General features: G+C 46.0%; 10 protein-coding genes across 15 annotated transcripts; 3 read left to right on the top strand and 7 right to left on the bottom strand.

Moving 5' to 3' along the window:
• Window positions 1–29: 29 nt before the first annotated feature.
• LOC6608630 (F-box/LRR-repeat protein 6) lies at window positions 30–4,689 on the bottom strand. 2 transcript variants are annotated; one of them, XM_032715393.1, is made up of 9 exons: window positions 4,605–4,689; window positions 2,558–3,467; window positions 2,289–2,499; window positions 2,061–2,230; window positions 1,866–2,006; window positions 1,634–1,801; window positions 1,348–1,580; window positions 1,153–1,287; window positions 30–1,085 (listed from the first exon to the last, which is right to left on the bottom strand). In XM_032715393.1, the coding sequence occupies exons 2-9, from the start codon at window positions 3,449–3,451 to the stop codon at window positions 881–883; spliced, it is 2,157 nt and encodes a 718-aa protein (XP_032571284.1). In that variant the 5' UTR covers window positions 3,452–3,467; window positions 4,605–4,689; the 3' UTR covers window positions 30–880. The 2 variants fall into 2 exon arrangements, with proteins under 2 accessions (XP_032571284.1, XP_002033364.1); XM_002033328.2 differs by having other exon boundaries at window positions 4,329–4,684.
• LOC6608631 (UPF0605 protein CG18335) lies at window positions 4,622–5,917 on the bottom strand. The gene is made up of 2 exons (XM_002033329.2): window positions 5,827–5,917; window positions 4,622–5,763 (listed from the first exon to the last, which is right to left on the bottom strand). Exons 1-2 carry the CDS (start codon window positions 5,865–5,867, stop codon window positions 4,833–4,835), a joined length of 972 nt encoding a protein of 323 aa, XP_002033365.1. The 5' UTR covers window positions 5,868–5,917; the 3' UTR covers window positions 4,622–4,832.
• An 8-nt stretch (window positions 5,918–5,925) lies between these two features.
• On the bottom strand, window positions 5,926–8,223 carry LOC6608632 (NADPH:adrenodoxin oxidoreductase, mitochondrial). Its single transcript, XM_002033330.2, has 4 exons — window positions 7,741–8,223; window positions 6,979–7,351; window positions 6,751–6,922; window positions 5,926–6,694 (listed from the first exon to the last, which is right to left on the bottom strand). Exons 1-4 carry the CDS (start codon window positions 7,950–7,952, stop codon window positions 6,051–6,053), a joined length of 1,401 nt encoding a protein of 466 aa, XP_002033366.1. The 5' UTR covers window positions 7,953–8,223; the 3' UTR covers window positions 5,926–6,050.
• LOC6608633 lies at window positions 7,414–7,741 on the top strand. The gene is made up of 2 exons (XM_002033331.2): window positions 7,414–7,583; window positions 7,645–7,741. Exons 1-2 carry the CDS (start codon window positions 7,481–7,483, stop codon window positions 7,722–7,724), a joined length of 183 nt encoding a protein of 60 aa, XP_002033367.1. The 5' UTR covers window positions 7,414–7,480; the 3' UTR covers window positions 7,725–7,741.
• A 390-nt stretch (window positions 8,224–8,613) lies between the features above and the next one.
• On the bottom strand, window positions 8,614–9,192 carry LOC6608634 (protein FAM166B). Its single transcript, XM_002033332.2, has 2 exons — window positions 9,082–9,192; window positions 8,614–9,022 (listed from the first exon to the last, which is right to left on the bottom strand). The coding sequence occupies exons 1-2, from the start codon at window positions 9,095–9,097 to the stop codon at window positions 8,754–8,756; spliced, it is 285 nt and encodes a 94-aa protein (XP_002033368.1). The 5' UTR covers window positions 9,098–9,192; the 3' UTR covers window positions 8,614–8,753.
• Window positions 9,193–9,370: 178 nt separating this feature from the next.
• LOC6608635 lies at window positions 9,371–12,279 on the bottom strand. Of its 5 annotated transcripts, none has more exons than XM_032715397.1 (3): window positions 12,034–12,121; window positions 10,320–10,710; window positions 9,371–9,623 (listed from the first exon to the last, which is right to left on the bottom strand). In XM_032715397.1, exons 2-3 carry the CDS (start codon window positions 10,636–10,638, stop codon window positions 9,520–9,522), a joined length of 423 nt encoding a protein of 140 aa, XP_032571288.1. In that variant the 5' UTR covers window positions 10,639–10,710; window positions 12,034–12,121; the 3' UTR covers window positions 9,371–9,519. The 5 variants fall into 5 exon arrangements, with proteins under 5 accessions (XP_032571288.1, XP_032571289.1, XP_032571287.1 ...); XM_032715398.1 differs by lacking the exon at window positions 12,034–12,121 and adding an exon at window positions 11,720–11,841; XM_032715396.1 differs by lacking the exon at window positions 12,034–12,121 and adding an exon at window positions 10,995–11,099.
• A 274-nt stretch (window positions 12,280–12,553) lies between these two features.
• Window positions 12,554–13,487, bottom strand: LOC6608638. Its single transcript, XM_002033336.2, has 3 exons — window positions 13,368–13,487; window positions 13,179–13,301; window positions 12,554–13,118 (listed from the first exon to the last, which is right to left on the bottom strand). The coding sequence occupies exons 1-3, from the start codon at window positions 13,470–13,472 to the stop codon at window positions 12,747–12,749; spliced, it is 600 nt and encodes a 199-aa protein (XP_002033372.1). The 5' UTR covers window positions 13,473–13,487; the 3' UTR covers window positions 12,554–12,746.
• A 454-nt stretch (window positions 13,488–13,941) lies between these two features.
• On the top strand, window positions 13,942–16,096 carry LOC6608639 (CWF19-like protein 1 homolog). The gene is made up of 8 exons (XM_002033337.2): window positions 13,942–14,024; window positions 14,088–14,254; window positions 14,312–14,640; window positions 14,697–15,014; window positions 15,071–15,179; window positions 15,238–15,566; window positions 15,625–15,782; window positions 15,838–16,096. Exons 1-8 carry the CDS (start codon window positions 13,942–13,944, stop codon window positions 15,977–15,979), a joined length of 1,635 nt encoding a protein of 544 aa, XP_002033373.2. The 3' UTR covers window positions 15,980–16,096.
• Window positions 15,997–17,909, bottom strand: LOC6608640 (farnesyl pyrophosphate synthase). The gene is made up of 6 exons (XM_002033338.2): window positions 17,728–17,909; window positions 17,332–17,426; window positions 17,060–17,271; window positions 16,640–17,001; window positions 16,358–16,584; window positions 15,997–16,297 (listed from the first exon to the last, which is right to left on the bottom strand). The coding sequence occupies exons 1-6, from the start codon at window positions 17,907–17,909 to the stop codon at window positions 16,116–16,118; spliced, it is 1,260 nt and encodes a 419-aa protein (XP_002033374.1). The 3' UTR covers window positions 15,997–16,115.
• Window positions 17,910–18,294: 385 nt separating this feature from the next.
• Window positions 18,295–20,252, top strand: LOC6608641 (transcription factor mef2A). Its single transcript, XM_002033339.2, has 2 exons — window positions 18,295–18,520; window positions 18,579–20,252. The coding sequence occupies exons 1-2, from the start codon at window positions 18,370–18,372 to the stop codon at window positions 19,949–19,951; spliced, it is 1,524 nt and encodes a 507-aa protein (XP_002033375.1). The 5' UTR covers window positions 18,295–18,369; the 3' UTR covers window positions 19,952–20,252.
• The last annotated feature ends 337 nt before the right edge of the window (window positions 20,253–20,589 follow it).

The raw sequence follows: 20,589 nt of genomic DNA on the forward strand, positions 1-20,589 counted from the left end.
GTTTTGCTGTCAAGAGATAATGCCGGGTGTAGATTGAAAATGTTTGCGTTTATTTTAAATTAAATGTACCTTTAATTGCCGTCTCTTAACTGCTATTAATGCTTAACAATTGAATTGTTTTAATTTATGTTATGTATGTGTGGTATATGCGTTACCTTTATAAATGGTTACTTTTTTTTATATAAAAACATCCAATCGGAAAGTTTTTCTAACGCCAATATGTACATTCTTGTCGGATTAAAACATTCTACAAATTGCCTTGGCGACTTTGAATTGACGACTACTTTATGGTAAATATATTCTTTTTGTATTGCGAATTATACACTTTAAACTTATTTTAAATTCTTGTATACATACTTTACAAACGCTCAATGGTCGGACTTAACTATCAATAATTCAGTAAATATATATATATATATATATATATATATATATATATACCATCATATATACTAAAAAAAATCATTGAAAATCGTTGCAACGGTTGTCTTCGAAAGGAAATGATTTTCGCGCTGCAAAAAATTCGAATCAACTTAGCTATGAATACATATTGCATTTACAAAAGGTTGCTTATTCGCACAGCATCTAATGCGGGCACATCCACAAAAGGGAGAAACTCACTGCTGCCGCTGTGCAGAAGAGAATACTATGCTAGTACAGTAGTTACGCTCTAGGGCCTATTAACAAGATAAGCATTATTGGAAGATGCAAGCGATTGCAAATATGCAAATATTGCAATATGTTTGCGGACTACATTACAAAATCAACAAAGCGCTAAACGCCTTTCGCGCGAAGAGGGATGCAACAATTTAAATTACATTTAAACTTGGCCCGCCTGATCAACAATAAAACCGATGTGTGGATTTGCCCACTGACTGGATTAGTTGCTCCCGCTGCTGCTCTTCAGCTGCACCCCCAGAACCTCCCGGAGTTCGCCTAGCTCCTGCGGCCCCTGCATTAGCCGCTTGACGCCACGCGGCAGACCACGGCACGATGCCAGGTTGATGGAGCTCATATTTTGGCAGTTCGTCAGTATTTCCTTTACCGCCTCATCGGAAACAGACGAGCCGCACAGATTTAAATGACTGCAGGGCAGAAATAAATTGAAATTTATTAGCACACAATAGATACATTAGTTCAATATATACTCACGCCAACGGCGAATCTCTGCCCTTTTCTGCTAGGGCGCGCAACGCATTATCAATGGGCTGCTGCATATTCGCCCAAGCCAAATCCAGTTCTATGAGACTGTGCGCCCACTTTGAGGCAATGAGTTCCAGACCCGACCTTCGTTGGGAAAACTTTTCATTAGACTGTGTTCTGCATAATAATACTTATTAGACATACCCCATATCCCGTGTGACTGAGCAACCTGACAGGAATAAATGCTTGATATCCCAGGCAGGCAGGCGGATTAGGCTCTCGTGCGTCAGCCGTGTGCAGTTGCGTACGTCCAGTAGCTTTAGCTTGGAGCTGCTCTTAAGGATGCGTTGCAGATGGTCGTCGCTTATGATGCGGGATTCATCTGTTAAGGCAGCCACGGACAGTTCTTCAAGTTCTGGGAAGCCAGGTGAGTCCATCTGCAAATGTTTTCTTTTAGAACGTATTTCGTACATTGAAATGCGAATCTTACAATTTCCTGCATTGATGCCGTGCTTGGCGTTATATGAGAGTTTGTCACACGCAGGACCTTTAGCTTCTGGCAGCCACGCTGTAACTTCTCAATGTGGAGTACACCGTGTGATGTGGCCTGAGTGGTCACGTTCGAGAGATCCAATAATGTTAGATTCGGACAGTGCGTCTGCAATATGAAAAAGAAGCCAATAAGCCATACAAAATAAATGGTAATAAAGCGTTGTACTCACCGAAAGAATTCCGACTATTTGTGGTATTCCTGCCAGACGATTGTGCGCCAAATAGAGATGCGTTAGACGGCTGCCCATAGTCTGTAGTGCATTACATAGGGAGTTGACACCCACGGCGCTCTTGCTGGCATTCATCTCAACCTGTGATACAAATTTGGATCAGATATAGCTTCGCAACCACAGGCCACAACATACATTGATGGAACTTAAGTCCAGGCGCTGCAACTTGTGCATGTTATCCACCAAATACGTAAGATGATCCGAGGTGAAACCTTTCCAGCCGGAGAGCGTAATGCCTTGGAGATTCGGGCATCCGCTTGACAATTTGGCAAGGAAGCAATTTATGTCTGATATTTTCCAATTGGCTGAAAGGAGATATATTCAAATTAAATTATAGTCTCAAGACCATTCTTTTCAACTTACAAACATTCAAGTCTGTACAGGCACTGCAGCGGTTGTCGACAAACCACTTGAGCTTGAGTTCGGTGCGATACTTCTCTTTGACCCATGTGGTAAGATCCATGGTGCGCCACAGAGTAGGCCTAAGAGAAACCTGTCGCCAGAGCGAGCAAACTCTGCCAAGCCGAAACAGGGTGGGCAGGCAGCCCTGTGTATCCACAGCATGCTCAAAGATCTGTAAAATTAATTCATATTACGAACACCATTTATATGCTGCTTGGTTTAATTCTCACCCTGAATAGGACTTCCTCGGGCAGCTTTTGAGCCCAGACACTCTGCTCGATTGGCTCGCCAGCCGCCTCCGCAGCATCCGGACTCGTTGAAACCTTCTTTTCACCGCCACTACCACCTCCTCCGCCTTTTTTCTTGCGCGGCTCATACTCGGCCTCATCGCTGTCCTGTTGCTTTGGTTTACGGACGCGCTTGCGCACAGTTTTTGTTGCTGCGGGAACTGTAACTGGCGGAGATGTGACACCAGCAGGTGCGCCTTCACCGGCATCAGATTTCTTGATGCACAGTTTGATACCCATCTTGTTGTCGCTGATTTCGCTTTCGTACATGGGCAGCGCCTTGGTTTTGCGGCATCGGGATGCACGTGGTGACGTAGTGGCCGCTTTGCTGGTCTTCTTGCCGCTAAGCGCTGTGGAGAGTGGTTTCCCCGACTTTGGTACGGAGCCATTGACCGGCTCCGCTGGGGCCTGCGCCTGTGGCGGAGGTGCCGATGACTGTTGCTCCGCCGCCGGCGACCGCTGACCGTCAGAGGCTGGGGAGCAGGACGTCGATGTTGCCGTGTTAGTCTCATCGGTTTGAGTTTCTGACTTGGGCGGGGACAGGATGTTTTCCGGAATGACGGCCGTGCTTCCCGATGTGGCTGTTTCGCCGGCCAGCAGTTGTGGCGGGGTTTGTGAGGGCGTCGAGGGAGTGAGTGTGTTTATGTCCACCGTGGCAGATTTCTCCTTATCCAACAATTTACTTTGCTCCGGCTGCTGACCACCAGCATCATCTGCCTCCACTTCCATAGCCGTTTCCGCCGAATCTTTGGCGGTGGACACTTCAGCTTTCTCTTTTACACCATCTTCATCGGACACCTTGGTCTCCTCCACTTGAGAAGATAGAGATTCGCTCATCACTCTACTCGCTCTTCTGTAATTGGAAAAGAGTGCAACCGTTACTATGTACCTGCTTCTCAATGGAGTATTACTGGTTCCGTTATATTTCTAATATTATCTTTCTGTCTCAATTTCACTGTTTTAATTCACTGTTTGTTTCGATTGCACAATGCACTGTTAATGTCCTTCTCGTACTTCAATGGACAAGGAAGAAGCGAACAAAAACATTGATTAATAAACAAATATATGTATATAGTTGCACTTTAACTATTAATTATATCGATATACGGCGTTTTAAGAATGGTCTATATATTACATTTCAAGTTATAATATACACTAATACATTTTCCAAGATATCAAGTTGTTAGTTATGTATTTCTTTTAACTATTTAGTTTAATTCATAATCGGTTAAAAACCACAATTTGAAATTTTCTCATTCCGGCCGGGAAAATCGATGCAAAAAGAACTCAACCCATTTTGGCGGTTTTTCACGGTTTCCCATTCGCCCCCGTTCTCAATACGAAGAACTCTCTCCTCTCCGAATTCAACATAGAGTCGTAAATCTCACCTGCTACAACAAATTACATATATATTTTTGTTTTTATTTTTGTTCGTTTGTTCGCTCTTAATAAACAAGTCGACCGCAGTTGGGGTCGCACCGACTTGTTAGTGACCTGTGCGCACACTCCGTTCGAGTTCCCGCCATAAATCTCGGTTGTGAATAAGGGGGTGAGAGGGGAGTTCTATAGGGATCTGTGCAGATAGGCAATTTGAGTTTCCAGGGGGTTTCCTGTTTCACTATACTGTTCCTTTTTTTCGCGGCTGTGCACTTCACTTATTGCATACAATGCTCGGCGCGACGCGTGCAGGGTGCATAATCGGCATTCAACTCACCACTTGAAAGAGAGGTATACAAATGTATGTTATCTGCCGAGACACGGGTCGTTTCGCTCGCACGCACTGCGGTACTGTACTCTACGGCGGTGTGTGAACGGTGCAGCACTACGTGTGTGTGTTTGAATTGTTCGAATTCGATTCTAAAGATTTTTCCTTTGGCGTTTTATGGACACTTTAGGCTTCTTTTGGTCCCCGAACAGCCGATTTTACACTGGTGCCAACTATTAGAGGCACTACACTGCAGTTGGTCACGGCATTAGCCACAATTCGTACATTTTAAAGGCGCACAATCAATTAAAACTTATTTATTTGCTGCAACGAACGACGTAGATAGAAAGCTGGAGATGTTGTTGTTGTATCGATACAACACAACAATCGCCAGTGGGACCAGATGAGACAAGGACAATAAATGCTGCACTTGCGATGTGGGGTGGCAAGGCTTTGAAAAAAGCGTTACAATTCGAACATGCCCAGAGGAAAAATACCCGCAGGTGGATCTCCTCAATAGGCGTAATCCAGATTGGCCACCTCGGGCAGCACGGTAAGATTCTTGTGCACCTCCAGCCAGCGCTTCGCATCGTAGGTGGTCTTGGCGTAGGTGCGTCCGAACTTGTACGTCTCTCCGGGAACGTGACCCGCATAGTTGGGCACCATTCCGCTGTCCTCGTGGTAGACGACGAAGTGTCCCACGGGCGGGCAGGTGATGGCCGGCCGGCTGAGATCCTGGCCACAACACCACGTGTCCCGCTTCCGCTTGTACATATAGTCCGAGAAGCTGCACAGTGCTCGGTTGGTCAGCACCTTGTTGGACTCCCCGAATCGGGTCACTGACATGGGAATGTGGCCGGAGTAACCATTGATTATGAACTTGTCGGCATCTTCATCCTCCAGGAAGTGTGGCGATGTGAACTTGCTATAGCAGAGTTTCTCCGTTTTCGGCGGACACGACTCATCCTTAATGCCCTTGGACACTCCGGTCACCGGGATCAGGGGCGATCGGTAGTAGGTCTGTGGCAGCAGTCTTTCGTTGATCTTGCGGTCGAAGAGACCGTTCCCACTCTCCAGCAGATCACGATGCCTGAGCGTCCGGTTCTCGCACCGATACAACTCCATAAGCGTCTCATGCCGAGCTACTCCAGCGGATGCGGCAGCAACATATCGCTTGCCAATCTGACTCACTTTGTTCGGGACAAAGCCGGCGTAGCCTGGTAATATGGGATGCCGGTAAACGGAGTCCACCAAACCCTCGCGAGTGCGCAGAATCTTCAGCTCCTGCTCTGTGGGATAGTCCTTGAGGCCGCGCTTGGCATGTATGGGAGCCACTATCAGTTCGGGTGCGTGGTAAATACAGGGGTCTATTAACAGCTTGTGCGTCTGACGGCCATAAGTTCGGCCCACTCGGTCGCGATTCTGGGCGCAGTGACCCGTGTAACTAAAAGATAAAGCAACATCTTTGATAAATTCATCCATCAGTGGAGCAATTCAATTTGCTTACCCTGGTACCAAGTGCGGTTCCGGCGTTATAGCGTGGTCCATTCTCGTAACTCTCTATAATTTATCTTCCACAACAAATTTGGATACTAGAGATTTACAATTGTTTTATAAATGACTTGTATATTTACAACAAATTACAAAGGCCTCAAACGACAGATAAATAAAGAAAGCTAGATTTGTTCTAAAAGGAAACTATTGTCAACCGCAACCCATGGAATACTGGCATCAGACGCCAGCCACCCGTAACATTTCCTCAATGTTAACAATCTTTTCGCGCGGCTTTCCCTTGGTTTTTCCCGCTGCGCTTTCAACATCATTAATTCGCTGCCAGCCATCCCAAGTAACCACTCGTTTGCCATCCGCATCGTATCCTGGTTTGACAGAACTGGTGTCCAGAGCATTCGTGTTTATGTCATCGCAGATGGTCTTGGCTACCGCAAAGGCGCCGTTCATGGTGGTCACAATAACGCCAGTGGGTCCAGTTCCTAGCCAGCCAGCTACATAAAGTCCAGGGTCCACCTCCCCCGTAGCATCATCCTTGAGAATCCGACCATCAATGTTGTGAACGCGACCTCGTCGAGTGTCAAATTTGATGCCCGTATCCACGCAAGTCGATTTGTAGCCAATGCTGCGCAGGATTAAGTGCGAGGGAAGACGCTCTGTGGAACTGGTGGGCACTGCTGCTTCCTGATGCAGTTCCGTGACGGAAAACTCCATTTCCCCTGGAGCTATCGCCTTCGGAGCGCGCAGAAAGATGGGCAGGAACTGTTTTGAGCCGGAGCTCCTGCCCTGCTCCTTTAGACTCTTAAGCATCAGTTCGGTGAGTCTCTTGCGAGGCCGCTGAAGTTTATCCAGCTGCATGTCAATGCCTTAAAAATAGGACGTCATAATAAATAAATACGACTATTTACTTCACAATTCTCACCCGAGAAATCCTCAGTACGCCATCGAGTGTCTACATTGGGAAGCTTGAGCATCTCCCGCAGCTCCTTGATGGTGAAGGCGGCTTGCAGAGGACCTCGTCTGCCAACCAGATGGACTCGTTCCACTTGGCTGCGAGAAAGCGCTTCCAAGGCATACTCAGTTGTGTCCGTAGTCTGCAACAATGCACTTGATAATCTTCGATATAAATGGGTATTTAAAAGAAACTCACCTTGAGAGCATCCAAGGGACTAAGCAGCATCCTGGCCACATCCACAGCCACGTTGCCCTGACCCACAATTGTTACATCACGACCACTAAGATCCGGAGCCAAGTTTTCCGCACCCGGCAATCCATTATACCAGGCCACAAATTTCCGGGCTGATATCACATTATCCAACTGCTCGTTCTCCAGCTCTAGCTGCCGATCCTGGTCCGCTCCGTAGGTGAGGAGCACGGCATGGTATCGATCTCTCAGCTCCCGCAGACTGACATCCGTGCCAAGCGATATGTTGCCATAGTAACGCAGACGCGGATGCTCGGCGGTCTTGGTGAAGGTGTTGATTACGTTCTTGACCTCCGGATGATCGGGCGCAACGCCAAAGCTGCAATGTGCGATTTGCATAATGGGACAAGTCGTTAGTCGATAAGTGCGATGGAATGCCGTGCACACGCAATAGTGTGCGGATATAAGCATTTGATTTCGGAGTGGTTGTCACAGTTTGGCTTCCAAGATGCAGGTGCTAGGCGGCAATCCACTCAGTTTATTTCTCCTGGTGATCATCACTCCGTCACTGATTGCAGCCAATCCCCTGTGGAGTCTTGACCAGGTGGGAGGTATGTATTTGCATTAACCCCGGATTTCTTGCAAGGACTACACACTTTTCGTACACTACAGCATACTTCACTGGCATCTTCCGCTCCGTTGTGGGTCCAATATTTGGCTTTGGCCTGGCAGCCAACAGCACCGCCTTATAAAGATAGTTCTGCTTACCGCACCAGTCCGAAGGGAACCGGCAGCTTCTCGACCACGTCCACCACGCAATTGTCCAGCTGCTTGAGGATCAATTGGGCGGCATAGAAGCCGGCGGGTCCGGCGCCCACGATGCATATCCGCTTGGTGGGCGTGGCGCTTTGGATCACCTGCAATCGGGCGGAACTCGTGTGGAGGCCACGTCTGAAGATGTTAAGGCAATTGATGACCATCGTGGATCAGTCGCCGATCTTTGCTACTGCGAAAGCAGCTCGTTTTCGTATATTACAGATTGCTAACGATGATTTTGTATTTACTCTATTTACTGTATTTCTCCCGGAAGACTTTCGCCAGCTGCCCCCAAAATACCCAACGAAATCCAAACAAAACAGTGTATTTACCCCTCATTGCGTGTTGGTAACACTAAGTGATAGCGGATTAATTTAAATTTCACGATTTTCTTAGAGGGAAAGTCCTAAGAAAGTTTTTAAAATATGACCCCAAACACTGATAGTACATTAGTAATAAAAAGGAAAGTAACGAGCGCGGAGTAAGAATTCAAATTGCGCGCCTATTTATAATTGTAATAACTTTGTGAAATATTTCGAAGAATTACGTCTTATTCCTAACAATTTTATTTTTATTATACAAAAATATTGAATATTATTAAATATGAAATGTAGTAAAAGACAAATAATAAATTAAATACTTTTTGAGATTTTATTTTTAAAGTTTTCGCGTGCATTCAATAATTATAGTTATTTTCTTGTAATTTGTTAGGAGAAAAGTGTTTTTGGCACCTTGCGTGCCATACCAAATATATTCTTATCTAAAGTTAAATTCATTTTATTGCTCGAAAGAGCTATCATAAATTAGATGTGCTTTTCTGGGAAATTTGGATTTGTATGATTTTATTTCTATTTGCCATATTCTACAGGCTTTTACTGCATACGATTTATTTCGGGTGCTTCTGTAAGCGTAACACAGCGAATTTGGTTGGCTAATGGTGAGCTAGTGTTCCGATAACTCGCTCCTCAATCATGATTGAGGGCCAGATGACGCTTGGCGTCGATGGTGGAACGGCCATAGGTGTTGCCCACACGAAATTTGTTGCCCGGAACGTGGCCGCCGTAGCGTGGAATCATGCCGACCACCCGCGGATAGATCACGCCATTGGGATTGGCAAAGGAGCGGCCCACGCCTGCCTTCTCCACGGGCACCCACTCCGCGCTACGGATGAAGTGCATGTCGTTCTTCGGGTAGCACCATCCCTCATCCGGCAGATGGAAGTCGAAACCAAATCCTGGGACGGCATGTACACACATTAGATTGATATTTACGCCATGCGCGAGCTTAACTTACGGCTGGAATAGGACATGTTTTATATTTCCGCAAAAGTTGTTGATCCCTCCAAGTGTTGCTGCTTAACTGGGTAACTGGAAACTGAATCTAACTAACTGGCCTGACAGGAGAAGCTTCGACAAAACGACCCCGTTTCCCATGACAACGGAGGCCAAGATTGGACGGATTGCCCGCGCGGATTGCCTAGATGGCAGCAACAAGTTAGGTCACGACACCGATTTGCATTTCCTGATGCCGTACTTTAATGGCAATTAATTAGACTCGTCGTAACAACACAATTACCGTGGCATTTAAAAGAGTTATGGGGTACGGTTTATTTTATTACGTTTACTGGTTTATGATTTAGTCATTTACAAGGCGATTGTATTGATTAACAAGATGGAAGGTCTCGGAGCCGGAAAGTACACTACGTCAATGATATCCTCGCCTCCATCTTCTTCAGTTGGACTTCTTGGCCTTCTTCTGTTGCTTGCTCTTGAGTTTCTCCTGCTTCTTGAGCTCCTTCTCCGTCAGGGATTTGTACAACTTGTAGCCAAAGAGGGCTGTAATGCGGAAAGAAGGCAGACGGTTAATAAGGTGACTTGCTTACATTATGCGAACAAGGGAACTGAGACCGAATATGGAGACCAGAAGAAAGATCCCCGCCGACACTATGGAACTGGAGTAGGTCTGTGCGAAATTGGCGTGCTGCACTATCCGCTCCTCGATTCTGCCAATTGTCTGCTGGAACTTGTCCTTCATCTCGGCGAGAAACACATGCCGATCCGTTTCGGCCAGGGACTCCAGCTTGCTCTGCATCTCGCCGATCCGCTTGATCAGATCCTTGGAGAACTTGCTGCTTGGCCCCGTTTTGGCCACAATCGATTCCACGGACTTTTTCAGCTGCTCGATAACGCCGAGCTCGTCACTGGAAGCCGACCAACTCATGTTTTGGGTTATTCGAAAAAAGGGCCTAGGTGGTGTCAACTACAGGCCGGCATGGGTCTCTGGCAAATACTGCTCTTTTGGTTCCACTCTACCTATGTCTGAGGTGGATCCTACGCTCACCTACTGGTTATCTTATCGAAAATCGAACGCCTATAAACGAAGCAAACATTCTAGCTGAGGCTCGTGAGCGAGTGAGTGCTTCGACATAGCCGCCTCCTAAAACCTTATCGCCCTTTAAGCAGAAACCCAGGTGGGTGCGGATATCGCGCCCGATAAGGGTTCGTTAGTGGCTCGTTCCGGAGGACGCTTACCAAAGACAATGAGTATGAGGGCCAGCATCACGAAGAACACCAGGTACTCCCGGGAACTGTGGCCCGGATGCCCGTACTGGCGCATAAAGTCCTCCGGCGACGGCGGCTTCGGGTTAAAGATGCTCTCGCGGAGCTCGGCTCGCTCGTCGTCCGAAATTCCCTCCATGCCCTCGACCAGCTTCCAGATTTCCTCGGCACTGGGCATCTTATAGTCGGGGTGTCCGGGCTCGGGACCGGCAAAACCGCCGGCTCCTCCAGCCGCAGCGGCAGCTGCCACGTCCTCAGCGAATGCCTGCTGGTTCACCGGATCCTCAGCCATGATCTAATCTCTGTTTGCGGCTCTAATTTACGGGCTGTGTTCTGTGGGCTCTTTGGCCTTAGCGGTTCGCGTCTGAATGGATAGTATATAGGAAATCATGGTATTCGGTTTATGGTTCTACTTTCAGCATTTCAGCATGCTACTGGGGGGGCAAACAAAATCACAGAAACAAACAACGTGGCAAAACAAACGAATCGGATTCGAAAATGGATTTTGATTATCTATAACACAAGTTTGACACGCGGCATGCAGAGATAATAACGATTGTACAAATCACATAAACTACGATATTTAATCCCCCAGATCACACACTTTCCAATATTAACTAATTTTGGCGCTAGATCGCCGGTGCTTACGTGCTCCGGCTTTGGCTGTTTGGGAGGACTGAATGAGTCTCTCTAAAATTGATATTAAAATCAATATGAATATAAGCCGCCACTCGTGTGTAATCAGTTGCTTGTATTTCATTATTCCCAGATATGCCCACTAGTTGACTTTTCGCTGCGCTTTTCGGTGTGCCTCCTGCCATCGTCAGCATATTTCCAAAGGTGATCGCAAAGAAGTTGGCATTGCGGAGAGCATACGTGTGCATGTGCGATAAGGGAGAGCCACTAATCAGTGCCGGACACACGAGTACATAAAGACAAAACCCCAGTAAAGAGACCCGTCCCATTCGCGAGAGATAGATGGCTACAATGTTACAAGATCGCCACCATATAAACGCCTACAGTTTTAATTGCTCAAGACGCACATCGAGAAATGTTTTTTAGAACTTTTGTTAATTTCTGCAATATCATGACCAAGCACTAGAATTGGAATTCAATGTTTCAGCTAATATAACACCTCTAATCTTTCTCCCCATAAAATATTTACAACGCTCATATAGAAATCGTGTTTTCAATTAAGTTACTTTTGGAAACAATATGTTTACTTGAAGAAAAATATGCGAGCCATGTTAGAGATAGGTTCGTTTTGCGGCGGAGGTTTGACTGTACGACAGAGTCTATTGAATGGTGGCAGGTCGATTCCTTATCAGAGGGCCATTATCGCTCTCGAGAACCAAAAACTTTTGACTACGTACGCAAGAAAACCGGAATGAGACGGACTGTCCAAATGGAACACGTAGGATAAAGTTGGCAAAGGCAATCCGAATCGAGGGTATCTCAAATCAAAACAGATAAGAACGAAAAACCAAACATCCAACAGCTGTGCATTTAAAACGGCCAGCAAGCACTCGACTAAGTTGCTCGCTTGGTGAAAGTCTTTCGACCCATTTAGTCGCGGTTTCGCTACGACTATAACGATATTGCATGCATAACACTGGGGAAAGGAGGGGTCTAAAGGTGGTAGTTATAAATGTGGTGTGGGGTGGGGAGGGGATCATCCGCAACTCACCTGCCAGGGTAAAAACAACAATTGCCGGCACGTAGAAGGCGAAGTCGGGAATGGATTGCTGAAACGGCGAGCCGGCGTCGGTGAGATCAACCATGTTGGATAACTGCAAGATTGTCTTTATGGTCTCTGGAGGAGCACTTGTGCGTCTGCACTATAGTTCGGGCGTTCCGATGGCGACTTTATCTCAACAATTACGAAAAAAAACGATTCGGAGAAGAGGAAGCTGCGATTGTCAGACGAAAATGTTGTACTCCCTACGATTCATCGATATGTTGATATTTGTGCACAGAATAGGCTAACAGTGGTCCGGTCACACTAACAGTCGATTACAAGTTATCGCTACATACAGCTCGCCGCAAAAATTTAAATCTCGTCGGTCAACATGTATAATTGTATATTGTATATAAATGTATATTGGCGTACTTCTAGAATTAACAGAAAGAACAACAATATAAAATAGCATTTTCTTCATATTTTATTTCGAACTTAAACAAAGTGAGATAATCTAAAAAACTGTACATATTTCGCCACAAGTTTTAATTCAGATCGTTTGTAAATTTCAGGTGCGATCGTTACTTAATTACTACCTCGTTAATTAGTTCCAGTGATCCAAAATTATATGAATATAAAAAGTTAATTTGATTCTTATTTAATGACTACTTTTTATAAACGTATGTACATTGTACAAGCACCATCTCCATCAGGTCGTGATTTTAGGCACCCAAACCGCACTGCGTCACGTAGGCTTTGGCCAGAGCACACTGGGCATTTGGAGTCCACCGATGATCGGGGCAGTTCTTGAAGTACTCCATGTAGGTGCACCCAAGTACGATGGCTGAGAAGGGGCTGCATCTTGGTTGTTGCTGCTGGGGCTTTTGCTGCTGTGCCTGTTGTTGCTGCTGCATGATCATGGCCAGTCTGCGCTGCGATTGTGGCTCACACTTGGAGTACGCCATGGTCATGGTTTCCACGTAGAGGGTATCGTTGGAGAACTTGGCGGAGAGATCACTGCGTATGTTGGCCAAGTTAAGTTTCTGTGGTTCATCAAGATACTTGGAGGATGTGAGGATGCACTCAGCTAGGCACTAAGTAAAAAATTTATTATGCAATGCAGCTTAATAATTTCATAGGCTAAGATTACTCACTGCTGCCGTGTCCAACGATGGAGGACCTCCTGCCTTCTGTCCATTTGCTGCTCCTAAAATCCGCTGGGCGCACTGCTCAGCCACCTGGTCGCGACCCCCATCCTTGCAGCAGAGTGCGGGATCCTAGAAAAGTGTTGAAATATCTTAGGAATCACCTTCAAATTCCAGAAAACCAAACTTAAAACCCACCACTAGTTGCGGTGGTCTTTGGCAATCAATCGTGGTTTGGCCAAATACTAGACGAGTAGTTAGGGCCAGCAAAGCGAAGATCACAAGAAGCTGACTGGGCGACATAGCTGCGATTGAGTGAGCAAAATGACTGATATGAATATGAAATCGCAAGGCCCATTTTATATCCCTCACGCAGCTCCACATCTAATGGAACGAAAAGAGTAATGGCCACTTAATAGTGCCAGCCACGCATGACCAAAAAAGCCCAGCAAAAGTTCATTGTTGCAATCTGGTGCTGTTTGGGGCCAATGTCATAAATAATGTCATGTTTTGGGCCATTGACATTGCAGTAAGGTTATAGTTCGTTATATAAGCATAGAACGTTCTTCGCTCAATTAAACATCAATTGCCGAATAAAACTGTGGCTGGGAATGCCGCTGCAAAGTGTGTCATGGTATTTGAAATGTTCCATAATTGCGGGAATTATGTTCAAATTCGGTAAAAGGAACATGATTTGGCTTGAGTAATTTAATATATGTAAAATAATCTATGGGCTAATTAGATTTCCTTTACAAATTCTGGCGCCCAATCAATGCACCAAGTTGGCAGTACCAAAATGAGGAAGCTGCAATCGATTGCTCAGTTATCGATAACCATGGACGCGGGCACCAAAATGTGAGTAAAATACATGTTATAAATAATATGAATTAAGGGTTTAATATTGTTTATTTCTCCTAGCCTAGTTGTGGGCGATGTGCGCGGTCGCTTCAAGCAGCTATTTCAGCGCGTGGAGCAGGTCAACAAAAAAGCGGGACCCTTCGAAATCCTTTGCTGCGTCGGGGACTTTTTCGGCGAGGACAAGCAAAACGAGGAACTGATTGCCTACAAAAATGGCTTTAAGCATAGTAAGTAAAGTGGAATTCAAGCATGTATCATTCTCTTAACCCTCTGCCTGTACTTAGTCACCGTTCCCACCTATATCCTGGGTCCAAACCAACAGGAGCATGGAAAATACTTTGAAAATCTGTCGGACGGTGAAATCTGCACCAATCTTACGTATCTTGGTCGACGTGGGGTCTACACGCTGAGCAGTGGTGTTAAAATTGCCTATCTAAGTGGCTTGGAGGCACAGGGCGCAGATTCCGCTGGCTCGGAGCACGAGTTCACCAAAGCCGATGTCATCGCTGTGAGGAACTCATGTTTGGTGTCCAAGAACTGTTCCACAGAGTACCGCGGGGTGGATGTGCTCCTCACATCGCAATGGCCATTCGGCATGCAGGAGAAGGAAAATGTAGGTATATATCTAAAGCCTTTGTTACTATGTAATTAACCAATTCCACTTCTCAGGTCACAGCATCGAAGTTGGTATCATTTCTTTGTCGTGAGATAAAGCCGCGCTACCACTTTTGTGCCATTAATGGAACCCACTACGAAAGCGCTCCCTTTCGGATGCCCAAAGATGAGATTACCCAATTTGAGTTGTGCACTCGCTTCATTTCCCTCGCGGAAGTGGGAAATGCCGAAAAAGCCAAGTACATCTATGCACTCAGCCTGAAGCCAGTAGACAAATCACGCTTATTGGACCTGGTGCAGAAGACAACAAATGAAATTCCATGTCCCTTCATTGGCTTGGACTTGGGCGGAGCTATTAACAAGAATGATTCGGTGGGTAACTGCATAACTATAAGTACCCCAAGTTACTAAAGTATTTACCTTTTCAGTCCGAAAGCCGACAATACTTCTATGACATGGATGGTGGCAGACGCAAGCGACAAGGCGGTGATAATAACAAGAGAGATAAACGTCCTAGAATTCCGCAGATTGAGCAAGGTTTGTCTAGTGATTAACTTTTAAAGGCGCATCGTTAATACTATTCCTATAATTGTAGATAAATGCTGGTTCTGTTTATCCTCACCTGACGTGGAGAAGCATCTGATTGTCACTGTGGGCGAACATTTTTATCTGGCACTGGCCAAAGGGCCTATTAACAAACACCATGTCATGATATTGTCCACCAAACATGTGCCCTGCGCTGCCCAACTCAGTCCAGATGATTGGGAGGAGCTCAACAAGTTCAAGGCAGCCTTGCGAAAGTTCTTCAAAACGTTAGGTCAAGTGGTGTGTTTTACTGAACGGCACTACAAATCGGTTCACCTACAAATCAACGCGCTTGCCTTTGAAGAAGGCTATGCCTGGAAGATAAAACATAGTTTTGAGGTATGCTCAGGACATTCAACCTTTAATGAAATATGATATATATCCCAACACATTGCAGGATAAGGCGGAGGAATTTAATCTGGAATTCGAGACACTTCCGGCATTGGATTCTGAGAAAATGCTGCCTGAAATGGGACCTTATTTCCTGGCCGAGTTACCCGACGATAGCACACTTATAACGCGGCAAATGAAACACTTTCCCATTCATTTTGCAAGGTGCGTTAACTTCTCGATTTATGCTACCATCTCTTGACTAAACTCATCTTTTCAGGGACGTGTTCTGTTCGGAGAATCTTCTTAACTGCGATGAGAAAGTCAATTGGAAGGATTGCCTTCTCGATAAGGACGAAGAAGTGGCGTATGTGGAAGATTTCCGAAAGGCTTTTGCGCCCTTTGATTTTACAGACGATTAAGCAAAGAACATTGTAGGTATAGTAAAAAGTTCATATCGGTTGTAATTGCTGAGCCCTTGCTAACAGTTCATCCATGTAAATGCTAAAACTACAATTTAATTAAAAACGTATCCATAAGTCGTTGCGCTCGAGTAATTTAGGAGTCACGTTGGTAGATTTTGTTGAGTATTTGCAGGAAGGTCTGGTGAGGCACCCCGCGCGAGGTTTGTTGTATGTGCGTTTTAATCATGTTGTAGGATTCCTCCTCGAAAATGGCATACGTGGATGGCAGTCCAAGTTCCTTGTATAGTTCTTTCACTCGCTCTACTTTAGCTGGTTCTAAAGGTTAATAATCAATAGTCAATGTCTAATTGTGATGGTCGGTTAAGCCAGTGTTACCTTCTTTGCCATAGCAATCGACCATGATTTGCTTTTGCTCGACATTGGCACGCTGCATCGCCACCACTGCAAGCCACGAGCACTTGTTGTCCTGAATGTCGGTTCCAATTTTACCAGTCACTTCCGGATTACCGAAGCAGTCGAGAAAATCGTCTTGAACCTGGAAAAAGTTGCCCATTTCTAGGAGAATGGTCTTAGACTGACGGAAGGCCTCTGCGTCCTTATAGCTAAACAATAGAGGGTTAATAAGCGGAATCTTATATATGTATGGCCATTACTTACCCAGCCATGTGCAAAGCAAGTGCGAATGGAAGGTAGAAGGAGTAATAGGCTGTCTTATTTTCGACAATTGCTTTGTAGTTTTCCATGGTGAATTCCGAGACACAGCGGTTCGAGTTCAGTTGGTCCAACGATTGTCCGCAGGTAGTGATGTATGTGATTTCGTGGAAGAGCTCCATTAGGGCGACATAGCAGTCCAAGTGGCTGAAGTGCTTCTTGAGAATGGCATACATGGCGTTTTCGATCATAAGAGCATCGTTAATGGCAGTCAGGCCCACATTCTCCACCTTGTGCCAGCAGGGTTGACCGCGTCTGGTGGTGCTGTTGTCCATCACATCGTCTGAGATGATGAAAAAACTTTGGAGCTGGAAGATGACGGATAACTTTGTAGTAGGAAAACTACTTAGTGCGTTAAACTCCTACCATTTCCACGCACCAGCCCAGATACTGGGCCAGTTTTATGTTCTCGGGCGTGAGATCCTGGGCGGGCACTAGATTCTTATACGTGAGCACGGTGAGGATGCCGCGGTTCTTCTTGCCCCTGGGTACATTGTACTGGAGGACTTGTGCGAACCATTTTGCTGCATCGCTGCAATTGTATGCCTTCGTCACGGTGATGATGTCACGCACAAGATCTGCAAATAGAATTAGCATTAGTATTTGCATGATAATTGGCATAAATAAACAAATCTCACCTGGGAACACGGCCATAAAGTCGCGACTCTCATCTTTTGACACCGTGACGCGAGCGGCAATGGGAACCGAGTGATTTTGGAGTGTCGATAAGGTTCTGTGGACAAAACAAAAGTTGAGAACAATAGAGTCTAGAACTGACACCACCACCCGGCACGCACACATACATACACACATGCACGCATCTCTGGTCTACGTGACTGCATAAGTGGCTACGATACAAACTTTCTCCCCCACTTGCAATCGAGAAAATAAGACCCCGAAACTCCGCATCCAAAATCACGCCCAAATCAGGCATCCGATACATGCATACCATGCCCATGCCCATACCGGTCGAAACGTAAACAAAACAAACAGGCAAGGCAAAGGTCATGTGCGAAAACCGGTAGATTGATTACCTGCTAGTCTTCTTCAGCTTCTGTTCGTTGACCAGTTCGGTGGGGAGGCCGCCAATGGTGTCCATGGACTTGAGGATGGGCTCTGCGTTGACCTCGTCGCTGGTGGAGATCAGGCGCTGCAGGCGCAGCGGGCTGGCCAGGATCCGCTGCTGCGGCAGGAGCATACGGGCCAGTTTGAACATTTTTATTTATGGTTATCGGCAGGTAACTATCCGCTTCGCAAAACGGCAATTCGACTTCGGGTACAAAATTGCCAGTGTGACCGAATCTCGATTCGCGAAAGAAACCACTTTAATATTTGAAATAACCATAAAACGTTATAGCAACTATTTTATAGCAGACTTTTATTTTTTGTTAATTTTGTGAAGGTAACATAAGTTAAATTTTTAAAAATTTTTATTTATTAAATGTAGGTACCGAAAATTATTTACTTTTGCTGAAATCATTAATTTCATTTGCGTGGTTAGGTGTTAATAATTAAATGTATTTGCCGAATTTAAACAATATCAATATCATCAATATCTTCAGACTCTGCTGCAACAGTTTCGGTCACACTGTTTCAATGTCTTCATGAACAGTGTTGGAAATGGCCTGACATACACCAAAGGCAAATTGGCAGCTGAAAACGAGAATTAAACTAAAATGATGGATGAGCAGCTAATTGACGAGGTAGCACAGCACGGAGTGATCTACAACCGGCAGAAGTACTACCTCAACGGCGGCGCCAATGGTGGCAAGTACGAGACGAAGGACGAGGCCTGGCAGCTGATTGCGATGAAGCTGCGCACGGATGGTGAGGAAGAGGCGCTCCTCCGGCAGACCCTCTATATAAATGTTGTCCTCCTTTCCAGTGGACACGTGCAAGAAGCGGTGGAAGTACCTACGCGAACGCTACGTCTCGCAACGGAAGCAGGGCGATCCACCTGTCTATGAACACCTGTCGCGTCCATACCTAGAGAAAATGAAGTTCTTGGACCAGCACATCCAGCCGCGCAAGTCCTACCGCCATGTGCCGAACTTCCTAACATCTCCGCAGTCCGCCAACAGCTCCGGCTACAATGAATACCAGGTTGATAAGTCCAATGGCTCCATGAAGAATGTGTCTCAGTTTGGCAGCTCAGGGCAAAGTCACCTTTACCACCAGCCGGATCAGCAACACGCAATGACTGCTCTGAGTAACGTCGCTGCATCTGCGCTGGAAAACGTCAATGGACAGGTGAAGATAGAGGCGGACCAGGTGTTCAGAGATTTCGCTGCTGCCGTGGCCTCACAGCAGCTCCAGCACATATCACAGTCACAAATGCAGCAACAGGCGGCAGCCGTTGCAGCTGTGATGGCTGATTCCTCGCAAGGTTATCAGGATCAATACAAGGATGGCTCCGTGGGCATGAACGGGGCCCAGAACAGCGCTGGCAGTCTGACCTCAACATCATCCTCGATGAAATCACCGCTGTCGTCGCCGCTGCAAGGAATTGGGGCAGGAACCCATCATCCTCAGCAGCAGGCGCAACAACAACAACAGCAGCAGCAACAGCAACAAGGGCAGCAACAGTCGCCGGCATCTGATCAGCAGCTTCCGGTGGTACATTCCTCTTCCAGCGCCACAGGCGCTTCCATCGGTAACAGTTCCACCCTGCAGATGCAACAGTCACACGTCTATAACCCCAAGGGCGATGGACTAGACTCTTCGTCATCCAGCCATTTCCATATGAAGAAGCCCCGTGTTCAGCTAAATGGCAATGCTCACAACCAGATGACCAGCAATGGTAGTCACTTTGGCAATGACTCGGACGACGAATCCGATGAGAACAGCCATGATCTAATAGAGCCGCAGGTTATGATGCAGCAGGAGAATCACTACAGCAATTCGATGCCCATGCAGCGGGGCAATGGTAATGGAAATAATAGTAGCAGCAATAGCGGGAGCAACAATCCCAGCGGCAATAATAGCCACAACAATCAGCAGCAGCAACAGCACCAGAACATGTTTCCGTCAAACACGGACTTCCTTTTCCAGTTATACCAGCAGTTCCCACATCAGGCCAGCAGTTCGCATCCCGCAAACTTCGGGAAATTCCAGGCACCGCCCAATCATCCGGGTGTGCAACGGTTGTCGGAGCATTTGCTGGGAGAATTAGTCACCACGGAGCTGCTGAAGATGAACAAGGAACGGAAGAAAAGTGCACAGAAACGGATCCTAGAAATACTATTCTTCGACGATTAAAGGGTATACTAGGTATTTGTAAATAATGTAATCTATTATCCTTAACTTATGTTATTCGTTAGACGGTTGTCAGATAATAATATTTGCATCGCTTTGGTCAAATTTCCCACCAAGAAGTCATTTGCAAAGCTCTACGTTCTACCGAACACTTTTCAAATGTGCTAGTCAAGACCAGCAATTGGGATTCCATATCTGCATTAATTTATTTTTATATATGTTTAGGAACTTAATGATCGGTTTTAATTTATTTAAATTCTTATTAAAATGTACTCAATGGAAAAGTGTCTTTCCAAAGTGAAAACTTGCTATTTATGTGTAGTTGGGCATTTTTGTTATGTATCTGAGTTCAAATGGGGTCATGCATGGATGCTACGATGCTTTGTGGGAAGTTCTCCCCGGTTTACAACGACATATGGGAAAGTAATTAGCTGCAGTGTGTAGCCATCATAAAGAAAGTATTTCCTAATGATATGTAAAGCATCGTGACCCACTGAGGTCCAATTTCAGTTATGTTCAGTAGCCGTCCTGCTGCTTGATTTACGAGTGGCCTTTGACCATCCCTCCGGATTGACCACAGAGCGGGATGCAAGTGCAACTACTAAGCCCCGCTGGCTACTGTCTGCAACGGAAACTGCCAC

Source organism: Drosophila sechellia, chromosome 2R, assembly GCF_004382195.2.
Source record: "Drosophila sechellia strain sech25 chromosome 2R, ASM438219v1, whole genome shotgun sequence".
NCBI lineage: Eukaryota > Metazoa > Arthropoda > Insecta > Diptera > Drosophilidae > Drosophila > Drosophila sechellia.